The sequence below is a fragment of the Gallus gallus genome, chromosome Z, assembly GCF_016699485.2.
Source record: "Gallus gallus isolate bGalGal1 chromosome Z, bGalGal1.mat.broiler.GRCg7b, whole genome shotgun sequence".
Classification (NCBI taxonomy): Eukaryota; Metazoa; Chordata; class Aves; order Galliformes; family Phasianidae; genus Gallus; species Gallus gallus.
In genome coordinates, this window is record NC_052572.1 from 9,641,939 (window position 1) to 9,653,486 (window position 11,548).

The 11,548-nt window shown below is 64.4% G+C and overlaps 1 protein-coding gene across 1 annotated transcript; it reads right to left on the minus strand.

Moving 5' to 3' along the window:
- Positions 1 to 523: 523 nt before the first annotated feature.
- On the minus strand, positions 524 to 10,070 carry NPR2 (natriuretic peptide receptor 2). The gene is made up of 22 exons (XM_003642919.6): positions 9,333 to 10,070; positions 6,128 to 6,327; positions 5,939 to 6,052; positions 5,329 to 5,464; positions 5,135 to 5,229; positions 4,926 to 5,058; positions 4,743 to 4,827; positions 4,550 to 4,670; positions 4,036 to 4,110; positions 3,879 to 3,956; positions 3,655 to 3,759; positions 3,239 to 3,310; positions 3,001 to 3,160; positions 2,760 to 2,915; positions 2,508 to 2,676; positions 2,251 to 2,397; positions 1,949 to 2,072; positions 1,775 to 1,843; positions 1,533 to 1,707; positions 1,329 to 1,427; positions 1,146 to 1,237; positions 524 to 1,071 (listed from the first exon to the last, which is right to left on the minus strand). Exons 1-22 carry the CDS (start codon positions 10,051 to 10,053, stop codon positions 1,009 to 1,011), a joined length of 3,189 nt encoding a protein of 1,062 aa, XP_003642967.2. The 5' UTR covers positions 10,054 to 10,070; the 3' UTR covers positions 524 to 1,008.
- Between the last annotated feature and the right edge of the window lie 1,478 nt (positions 10,071 to 11,548).

Here is an 11,548-nt window from a genome sequence, read left to right on the forward strand (position 1 = left end):
GAGCTCTCTATGGGGCAGCACACCCAGGGGACGTGCCCCTCCACAGTGTCCTCAGTGGATGTCACATATCCCCATCCCTATTCCCAGGAGGGTGACTTGCATCCCCATCCCCAGGTGGATGACGTGTCCCCATCCCTGTCCCCAGGAGGGTGACATGTAACCCCATCCCCAACTCCATATGGATGACACACATCCCCTTATCCCCTTGGTGAATGACAAGTGTCCCCAACTCTGTTCTCAGCCCGAGGTATATATGTGACATATAGGATATGTGTCCCCATTCCCAGGCTAGTGATGCACATCCCCATCCCCATGTCCAGATTGGTGACACGTCTCCTTCCCCATACCTATCCCCAGGTGGGTGACTGTGTCCCCATCCCCAACCCCAGGTCTGTGACATGTGTCCCCATCCCCAGCTGCCCCAGGGCTGCAATTCTCCCTCCCCCTTCCTCCCCCCCCAGCCCCCCCAAAGCCCGTGCCTCACTGGGAGGAAGCAAAGTACAGGAGCTGGGAACAGCAGGACTGAGGGCAATTTGTATTTCAACAAAATAGTCTGCGCGCACGCTTATATTTACACCTGGGGAAGGGATATTTACAGGACTGGGGTTGGGGGGGGGGGGAGGGCTATATACATGGGGGGGTGTGGAGGGCTTGGAGCAGCAAAATCTAAGCCTATCCCACTCCTTTCCTCTCTTTGGGAAAGGGATGAGACAGGTGCGGGGGGAGCAGAGTACTGAAAAGAGAAGGCAAAGTGCCCTGTGGGGCAGCCAGGCCCCGGGGACAGCTCAGACCCGCTGAGCTGCAGAGGTTGGGGATGGGGGGTCAGGACCCAAGAGGCTGGGGGGGGTCAGGAGGGTCCTCCCACCCAGGGGGCAGCAGGGAGGCTTGGAGGGAGCTTTGCTGGTGCTGATGGAGGGGATGGGTGGTACAGTGCCCACTGAGCCCCCGTGCCCCAGTACTGCTGCAGGGGGTCCCGGTGCACCCCAGGGGTGGGGGGCTCTTCTGGGCTCAGACAGCTTTGGGGTCTTTCCGCTCACCCAGTAGCCAGTACGTCCGCATCTTCCCCTTGCCCTGGGTGGGGGGAAATGGTCAGAGCCCCCAGGACCACTGTCCCCGTGGTGCTGCCCCCAGCACCGCATCCTCACCTTCATCTCCACGTCTCCACGCAGCTCCAGCTCAAAGCAGCCAAACTCATCCAGGACTTCTTTGGTGGTGGAGGAGACGTGGATCTTCAGGGCTGGGTGGAAAAGGGACATGGATGGGGCTGGGAATGGGATGCACCTGTGGTGCTCAGGGCAGGGGTGGGTACCGCCAGCCCTATGGCTCACCCTGTCCATTGGACTCCATGCGGGACGCCGTGTTCACCGTATCCCCAAACAGGCAGTACCGCGGCATCTTCAGCCCCACCACTCCTGCGCACACGGGACCTGGGGGCACTGAGGTGCTCAGGGATGGCAGAAGGGCAGGGAGCATCCCACCCCTGCCATCCCCAGCCCTATGGCGCAGCAGCCTCCCAGCACCCTGGGGCTCACCAGTGTGGATGCCGATGCGCAGACGCAGTTGGTCATTGGGCCGGTGCCGGATTTTGAACGTTTTGACAGCTTCCAGCAGGGCCAGGGCCATGCGGACGATCTCGTGGGCGTGCAGCTTGCCGTTGCGCACCGGCAGCCCTGACACCACCATGTAGGCATCCCCAATGGTCTCCACCTGTGGCAGTGGGGTCAGGGAGAGAGGGCACCCACTGATACCCACCTTGGTGCCCCGTACCCCTTACCTTGTACACGTCAAAGTTGTCGATGATGGCATCAAAGCAGGTGTAGAGGTCGTTCAGCAGCGTCACCACCTGCAAGAAGCACAGTGGGGATGGTGGCAGCAGGGTGTCCCCAGCCCTGCACATGGCACCACAGCGGGTGGCGAGCCCCTCGCCCACCCCCAGCCCTGCTCCCACCTGCATCGGGGTGCTCTCAGCCGAGAGCGCGGTGAAGCCCACAATGTCACTGAAGTAGATGGTGACGCTGTCGAAAGCCTCAGCTCGCACCGTCTCACCACGCTTCAGCTGCTCCGCCACAGAGCTGCCGAGGGAAGCAGGGACAGTGGGCGCTGGGGGTCCTCTCCTCAAAGCACATACCCCCCCCTCCCCACTCCCCTCACCAGCACTAACATGGGGAGCAAGCAAGGACTCCTGTGCCCTCACCCCACTGCAGCCCCCAGCTCCCCATGCAGCCCCCAGCCCCACGCAGCCCCCCTCACTGGGGCAGGATCTGGTAGAGGAGGTTCTCCGCTTTGCGCTTCTCCTCCAGGTAGGCTTGGGTTCGTTCCTCCACCAGCTTCTCCAGGTTGTTGGCGTACTGCTCCATGCGTGACAGCAGGTTGTCCAGGATGCTGGTGCTGCCCTCCCTGCAGAGACAGGGGCAGCTGGGCCATGGGGCCATGGGGACACCCCCCTGGTGGCTGCCCCCGCTCCCAGGTGGAGCTGAGACCGCTGTGCCCCATTCCCCAGCACCCACTTGTTGAATCTGCGGATGAAGATCTTGATCTGGCTGAAGTCAGGGCGCTCAGCGGGCTCCTGCGCCCAGCAGCGCTCCATCAGCACAGCCAACTCCTCGCTGTGCACCCCGATGTCGATGGAGGGCCGGAAGAAGGGCTTCTGGCTGTTGCGTACCTTCTGCACAATCTCTGCCCAGCAAACAGAGGCCAACGGTGAGCACAGACCCCAAAATCCACCCCAGACCTTCCCATCCCCCTCAAATCTCCCTAACCTTTTGGGCTCAGATCCATGCCCTCGATGTAGAAGGGGCCATTGCGCAGGGCAATCTCCTGCACAATGATGCCAAAGCTGTAGACGTCGGCTTTCTGCATGCCCTGTGCAGGCAGATGGCCCTTCTGCAGCAGCTCTGGGGCTGTCCACAGCTTCTCTGTAGGGATACAGCCACGGAGTAGTGAGGTAAAGCCCCCCATCCCCCTGCCACCCGTGTACCCATCCCCACAGTGAGCACTCACTGGCATAAAGGGCATGTGTGTCCTCGCCGTCGCAGGGTGTGCGGAAGCTGGCCAGCCCATAGTCAGTGATCTTCAGCACAAAGCGGCTGTCCACCACGCAGTTGGAGGACTTGAGGCTGCCATGGTGCCCAATGATGCTGTTGTGCAGGAAGGCCATTCCCTGCGCCGGACAGAGACATGGTGACACCAGCACCCCTCAGCATCCCCTTCAGGTCAACTGTGCCCCTTGCTCAGGTACCTTGACGATGTCATTGATGAGCGAGTAGCGAAACATCCAGTCCAGGTTGATGCTCTCATTCTCCAGGATGTCCTGGAGAGGCACAGTGGCACCAGCACCACTTGTTGGCCACCCCATCCCCATCTCCATCTCCATCCCAATCCCTATTCTCACCTCCATCTCCATCCTCATTGTCATCCTCATTCCCATTCCCATCCTCATGCCCACTCCCATCCCCATTTCCCCACCCCAATCCCCATTCCCAGCCCACCTCCACACTCATCTCCATCCTCATTCACATCCCCACCTTCATTTCTCCACGCCCACCCCCATCCCCACTCCCCGACTTCCGTTTCAATTTCTCTCCCCCTCCCCTCCCCTTTTCTCCTCTCCCCTCCCCTCCCCAACTCCTCCACCCTCCTGTGCCCCCCCAATACCTGCAGGCTGCCCCTCGGGCAGTACTCAGTGACAATGCAGATGTTGGGAGGATCGATGCAAGCCCCAATGAAGCGTGTCAGGTGATTGAACTGGATGTCCCGCATCTGGGGGTGCAAGCGGAGCTTTGTGGGGACAGGCAGCACCCCATTACCCCACCACCACCACCAGGACCAGACATTGCACCCCAACAGGACGCAGACCCCATCCCAGACCCCACACCTACATGTTTTAGCTCGAAGAGCACCTGCCGTGTCAACTCAATGCGCTTCTTGTTGACGTGCTTGATGGCCACCACATTGCCCTGGGGACAATGGAGGGGTGAGTGCTCACCAGGCGGCTTTGGGGAGACATACTGGCATCCCATAGGAGTGCAGACTGACCTTGAAGTGTCCAGTGTTGGCGAAGATCTGGTACTTGCCATGCGTGGTCATCAGTGAGCCATAGCTGGAGCCACGCTGCAGGGAGGGAGCGTTAGGGAGAGGGGCAGCAGTAAGGGTGGTGGCACCCATGGAGCAGGGCAGGGGCAGGACAAGGTCTAGTCTGTAGAGTCAGCAGGAGGGAGTGTGAAGTCTATAGGCTATGTGCTACAGGGCAAGAGGGGCTGTGGAGATGCAGTACTACGAGGGATGGAGGGCCACACAGGGGATGGATGGAGCATGGTGCTCCATAGGGACTCCGGGCTGTGGGGGGGATGGGAGGGCATGGATGAAGTGTGGCTCTGAAGGAGATGGAGCACTCTGTAGGGAATAGATAAGGTGTGGCTCTGCAGGAGATGGAAAGCTTTGCAAGGGATGGATGAACATAGAGAGTACAATATGATTCTGTAGGAGATTGTAGGGGCTGTGCATGAGGACAGGATAGGGACAGGACAGGAGCAGAGGGATGAGGTCTCACCAGGGACAGCGTGAGCCGACTGCCTGCTCCCTTATGGTACCGCTCTGCGCTCCCAAAGTGCAGCTCATCCCAGCGGATCCTCCACAGCATGCTGGCCAGCTCCTTCTCCAGCATCAGCTTCCTGGGGGGCACAATGGGTCAGCCAGCCCATTCCTACTGCCCCCCACCCCGCTGCCCCCCCACCCACACCCACCTGAAGATGAGGAAGCTGGAGATGCCAAACATGACGAAGGTGAGCCCGGTGCCCAAAGCCACGATGGCCAATGTGGAGAGGGGGGCTGCCATGGGTTAGGGTTCAGGTTAGGGGGGCTGTTAGCACTGCTGTGGGGCTGCGCACCCCCAGGGAAGGATGGAGTGGGGCACTCCATGCACCCACTTTTATCGCAGGAGGGGTCATCCACATCAAAGACGCAGGGTGGGTTGTCCAAGGGGGGAGCCCCCTTCACCCAGCGGATGGGCCGCCCCAGCCAGCGGATCTGCTTCTCTGCTCCCGAGTAGTGTCCCACCACCTGCAGGAAGACAGCTGAGCCCAGACCCCCCCATACTGTCCCCCAGCCCTCAGCAGGACCCCAGTGCTGCCCCCACCTCGTACTGCCCACTCTCGGGGTCACCCATGGCCCACAGGTTGAAGTCAGTGTCGCGGTCGTTGTTGCTGTCCATGCTCACCAGTCCCGTCACCCCTACGGGACAAGTGAGGCCCAGGTGGGATGCGGAGCACAGGACCAACCCCTGCAGCCCACCTGCCCACAACCCCCCGTGGCCCCTCTCCCTGCTGCTACCCTGGAACTTGCGGTCCCGCATCTTCTCGATGAGCTGCGTGGCGTTCTTCTTGGAGCCGCCCTCCCGCAGGGTCTCGTTCAGCACCATGGCGTACAGCAGCACCCCATCATAGAAGCATCCCGCCACCAGGTTCATCTGCGGGAGGGAGCTGAGCACCATGTGCACTCCCTGCGAGCCCACAGCCCTGTGCCAGAGCCATGCACACCTCCACAGCCCCATAACGCCAAAGCGGGGCTATGCTCGCCCCTGCAGCTCCACTACCATGCACACCTCAGCAGCCCTGTAACCCTGAACTGGTGGCATGCACACCCTTGCAGCCCTGTAACCCCACAGCGCGGCCATGCACACCTCTGCAGCCCCACACTGGGGCCACGCACATCCCCATAAGCCCAGAGCATTGCCACACACAATCCTGCAGCCCCACAACCCTGAACCATACCCGCACACATGCCCTGCAGGGATGGCACCACACTGCACTGCTCCCACCAGGAACATATTTCATCACCCTATACTACATCCCACCCTCTGCAACCCCAAAGGGACAGTCCCTGCATCGGGCAGAGCCTCATAGGGACAGTCCCCCATCAGCATGCGGTGGGACCCACTCACCAGGGAGTAGTTGAGCTGCACCCCAAACTTCTGCTTGGCACGCAGGATGAGCTGGGTCTGGAAGTGCTGGTACTCGGGGTTCTGGGGCTCATAGTAGGTGATCACCAGCACCGTCTGCAAGCACAGCACCCCATGTCACACTGAGATCCCATCCCCACCCTCACCCCCACGTAGGAGGGTGCAGCTCACCTGGAAAGCCTCACGCAGCCCCGCGTCCTGCCCCAAACCCTGCTGCCAGGGCTTGAAGGCGTCGCGGGCAGAGTCCCCCCGCAGGCTCTCCCCAAACACATCGACGTAGAAGAAGACGTAGTCGCCGTTGGTCAGGTTCTCGCGCTGTGCCAGCTGCATGATACGGCGCAGCATCTCTGGCGGCCCACACAGGTACACCACTGCCGGGATGTGGGGTGTCAGGGCACAGCTCCCACCCCACAGAGTCATGGGGCCACCCCATAGCCCTGCCTGCCCGGACGTGCCCGTGCCACATCACCCGGTGTGGGGGAAAGGGGTACTCCAGCACATGGGGTGGATGGATGCCCTGTGCGCCGCGCGCTGTGGAGTGCCATCACCTCAGCCCAAAGGCTTTGGGGAAGGGGAATATTGGGCTGGGAAAGGCGTCAGGGCCGTGCCCTGGAGCCCGCTGGGGAATCCAGGCTGAGGAAAGGGACAAAAACATGTTTGGGTTTGCGGTCGGTCGTGCGGCAGGAATGTGCAGGTTCCCGGATTCCAGCACCTTCGGCCGGCCGCGGCATTAATTGGAAACAGAGCATCTGCTGCTGCGACCCGAGAGCCAAGGGGGTGCCCGGGCCCCGTCCCACCAACCCCACCACCCCACCGCTCGAGGACTGGGGCTCCGTCAACCCCACAGAGACACAGAGATGGGCGATGCGCGGCGCTGGCAGCAGGTACCCTGCAATGGAGCCAGGCACCCCGTGGGCTGCCGTGCAGAGAGCGTCCGGAACCCCCCCAAGAAGGGGCCCTCCTGCCACCGCCTCCTCCCCTCCCCTCCCCCCGGAAAACCAGGGCCCCCGCTCCAGCCAGCCTGGCTGGGAACCCACGATTGAGCAACGGGGGAGGAGGCGGCGGGCGCCGGAGGAATGTCATGCTCAGCCGCTGGCCCCGCACACAGCCCTAACCCTGGCACTGCTGGGACCGGGCACACGGCGATGGGGGGCTGGCATCTGCATTGGTGGATACTGCACTTGGTGAAAGCCATCATCCCTGGGTGCAGAACCCCTGGAGAACTGCGCGTGGGGAGGAACAGGCGCTGGGACAGTGTGGCACACGGCAGTGCGAGGGTCACAGAGTGTCCCTTCAGGGGGGCTTCTCCATGGGTCAGAAACCTCTGGGGCTTCCTAATGGAACATCCCCCCAGAAAACACAATGCCACCCCTGTGCCACCTCCTGCCCCACCCCTCAGTCCTTGGGGACACCACGTGGGACCGTCCCTGGCTGTGACAGCTGGTAGCAGATGGTGGCACAGCCGTGCAGGGGCCCGCATGGCCACGGCCCTCACTGTGGGGAGGGGGGGGAGAGATGGAGCCAGCGTGGCTCCCGGGGCAAGAGATGTGCAGAGGGGTCGGGGCTGTGTGACAGGTGCCACCCAAACGGGGGAAACACACAGGGCTGGCGGCATCACCGAGCAGCAGGGGACAAACCCCAGCGCCCACCCATGTCCCCAGGCGCAGGACCTGCGCTCCGAAGGCAGATGCCCCAGTAATTCCCTCATCTGCAGCTCTAATTATATCAGCCCTGCTGCGAGCGGCAGCAGCGACGTGGGGCCCGGCACGTCGCTTTCGGGCCCAGAGAAGGGACATGGCAGCACAGTGCTGATGGGGCAGGTGCGTGCCAGCCCCACTACTGCCATATGGGGATGCAGCCGCATCCCCTGTACCCACATTTGGGGCAGCAAACACTGAGGATGGGGAGCGCTGGGGGCACAAAGAGGGACGTGGTTCTCCCCAGCCTCACCAAACCTGCACCCGAGGGTGATGCCAAAGCGATGTTCACCACAGGGTGCAGAGTAACAGTGCGCCCCATGGCCCCACACAGCACTGGGCAGCCCCAGGGGCCCCATGTCCCTGCCCATGCTGCCTTCAGCCAGGGGCACCGATCGCATCAGGGTGATTTACAGCTCCAAGCCGGAAACGCTGGAAGCGATCGCTGAGCTGAGCCTTTTCCCTGCGCACTCCCTCACCCCAGAAAGCCATCGGCTCAGGGCTGTGGGCTCACAGCTCCCTCAGGCACAACCCTGCCGGCCCATCTGGCTCCTCTCATCCTAGCCTCGTGTCCTTCCTAATGACACAGCATCTTCAGATCCATTAAGGAGCGCTGCCTCCCCGATCGATACGCCCTGCTCATCAATAATGGAGGAGCAGCTGCCTGCCCTTGCTCTCCAGCTGCCTCCAGAGCCCCTCCATTTCTTACCGCGCCTGACAGAGCCACTCTCCTGGGGTGTTCCCAGCCTCATCCCCATCCCTCTGCCATGGTCACAGCTGGGGACCAGCACCCGGGGGGGGAGGACCCATGTGCCAGGCTGTGTCCTCCCTGCGCGGGCACATCCATCTCGCTGTGCTGGCACCAGAGCCACTGCCAGCGCTGCCCATCAGTGGCCACGTCTGCACCGTCACCTCCGCCTCCAGGTCCAGCCTGCCCTTGGTGGCCCGAGCCACAGGGTGCCACCAGGGTGTCACCGTGTCTCCTGTGCCCTGAGGGGCTTCAGGCAGGGACTGGGGGTCCCATGGATCTTCGCCCTGCCCTGGATACCCCAATGGCTCCAAGGTGGCTCCAGGTGCCCTATGGACAGCCTTGTTCTCCCGCTGCACACACTGCCCCATGCCCCCCAGTCTGCTGTGACCCCCCTTTGCCATAGTGCCCACCCCAAGCTGTGCCTCACACGGGTCCTACTGCATCCCCAACCCCTTGCTGTGCCCCACAGAGGTCCCAATGTGTACCCTTCCATTTGCTGTGCCCCACAAAGGTTCCCTCCTGCCCGCTTCCAGCTGTGTCCCACACGGGCCCCACTGCGTGTCCATCCCCTCGCCGTGCCCAGCCTGGTGTCGCCATGCCTTTGCTGTGACTCACACGGGTCCCACTGCGTGCTCAGATTCTCACTGTGTGCCACGGGGTCCCCAGAAGTGTGCCCATCCTCTCTTGTGCCGCACTTGGGTCCTGCTGTACGCCCTATGAGCAGCCCCCCCTCCCTCTCCATCCCCTCACTGCACCGCACCCCACCGAGCACTACTCCACACTCTCGGCGCGGCTCCCCGCACCGCGCGGGGCCCCCGTTCCCTCCGCGGGACCCCCGCCCACCCCATCCCGTCCCGTCCCGTCCCGTCAGTTCGGGCCCCGCCGTCCCTCCCCGCACCGCACCGCACCGCACCGCGCCGCCACGCACCGCGCCCGCTGGACTTGATGAAGTGGATGGCGGTGTCGGGGCCGCCCTCGTCGGGGGAATAGATGTGGTGTCGGACGGTGAGGTTGCTGCCGTCCTGCAGCTCCTGGAAGACGCCCTCGATGGTGAAGTAGTAGGGCCGGTCGTCGGTCTTGCGGTCCACGTAGAGCAGCGCGGCGCGGGAGCTCCAGTTGAAGTGGGCGTGCAGGTGGGAGACGAAGGCGCCCAGCTTGGGGGCGGAGGGCCCGGTGCGCACCGTGGTGCGGTAGTGCTCCCGCTTCTCGCTGAAGCCCACGGCCACGGCGCCGGCGGTGATGAGCGGCAGCCGCCAGTGCGAGGCGAAGCGCCCCACCGAGGCGGCGGGGTAGACGCAGCCCGGCCCGAAGAGCACGTCGGGGTCGTGGTAGAGCTTCAGGTCCACGGCCTTCAGCGGCGCCACGTACTCGGAGCAGGCCCCCCCCAGCTCGGAGCTCATGAACTCGACGCGCACCGAGAAGGGCCGCGGCAGCAGCGGCGGTTCCCCCCGCTGCAGCGCCTCCAGCGCCAGGCTCAGCGCCGGCTCCACGCGCGGCCAGGCCCACGCGTAGCTCACGTTGCGCTCCGGCAGCACCACGGCCACCGTCAGGTTGGCGCCCGCCCCGTCGGGGTTCGCCGCCCGCCGTCCGCCGCCGCCGCCCGCCGCCGCCAGCAACGCGGCCAGCACCAGCGGCAGCCGCGGAGCCATGGGCCGCGATGGCTCCTGCGCCCGCCGCCGCCCGCGGCTCCTCCGTCCGCCGCCCCGCCGCCTGCACCTCCCCCGGGCGGGGCCGCCCCGGGACGGGCAGCACCCCCCCACCCCTCGCCGCCCCGCCCCGCGCCGCCCCCCGCCCTCGGCCCCTCGGCAGCGGCGACGGGCGGTGGTCGCGCCGTCGGGGCGCGGGGTCTGCCCGAGCAGGGAGATGGGGTGCGTGCGCGTGGGTAGGGGGTGGGAGGCGTCGAGGAGAGGGTCAGAGTGCTCCGAGTTCTCAGGGTGGGGGGAGTTGGGGAGGGGGCTGGGGTGATGGGGAGCCAGTGTGCTGGGGGGGTCCTCAGTGCCGCGGAGGTCCGAGTTCTGGGTAGACCTCAGCGTGGAGGGATTGGGGAGTTGGTGCCGGGTGCTGGGGGTTCTCAGCGCGGGGGGAGAGGGGAGGGCAAGTGGGTTATGATGGTCGGGATGCGGGGGTGTGCAGCGTGGGGGGACTGGGGAGGGGATCTGGTGTGCTGGGGGTCCTCAGCATAGGGGAATTGAGACGGGTGCCCGTTTCTGGGGAGACCTGGACGTGGGGGTTGGGGAGGTGGTCCCGTGTGATAGTGTGCCACAAGACGGGGGGATCGGGAGGGGATTGGGATGCTGGAAGTCCCCCCTGTGGCGGGATTGGGTGTCCGAGTTCAGGGGGGGAGAGACGAGATGCAGCGTGAGGAGGTGGTCACTTGGGGGAACTGGGGAGTAAGTACCCAAATTCTGGGGGTCCCCAGCATAGGGTGACTGAGTGCAGTGTCCAAATTATCGGTGGTCTCCACCGTGGAATGGTTGGCAGGGGTGCGCACGTCCTGGGGGTCCCCAGCGTGGGGGCACTGTGGAAGTGGCCCTGAGTGCCCGGCGTGGGGGTAACGGGGAGGGGGTGCTCTGTTTCTGGGGGATCTCGTGGGGGGATGGTTGGGGAATGGGAAACGCCGTGTCCCCGCTGGAGAGTCCCTGAGGATTTGGGGTGCGGGGTCCCTCGGGAGCTCTCGGGAGAACACGAGGCAGGGACAGCCGGGCGCGGCGCTGGCAGGAGCGATGGATGGGGGTCCGGCGGGGCCCCGCTGGGGGCAGCGTGCACGCGCGCATTCCGCACATTCCGGGCCCCCCCACTCATCGCCCCGCGCCCGCCCCACGCGTGAACGCGGAGAGAGGATGGGCGGGGGCAGGGGCGTGGTGGGGTTGCGTGGGTCCGGCTGCCCACGCGGGGCCCCCGGTGGGGACACGGCTGCAGCGGGGGTCCGTGTCTCCTCCGGGATGTGGGGGGGCTCCTCCTGCCCGTCCCTCTGCAGGTGTCCCCCGATGAGTGACACGTCCTCCCCCCCTCCCCCGCGGGGTTGGGTTACGGATATAAATACCCGTGGGCGGTGAAACCCGACCGGGAGCGACGCGCTGGGGACCAAAACCTCTCCAAAAGGCACCAAAAAGCAGCCCCGCTGCCGCCCCTCGTGATGTCTTC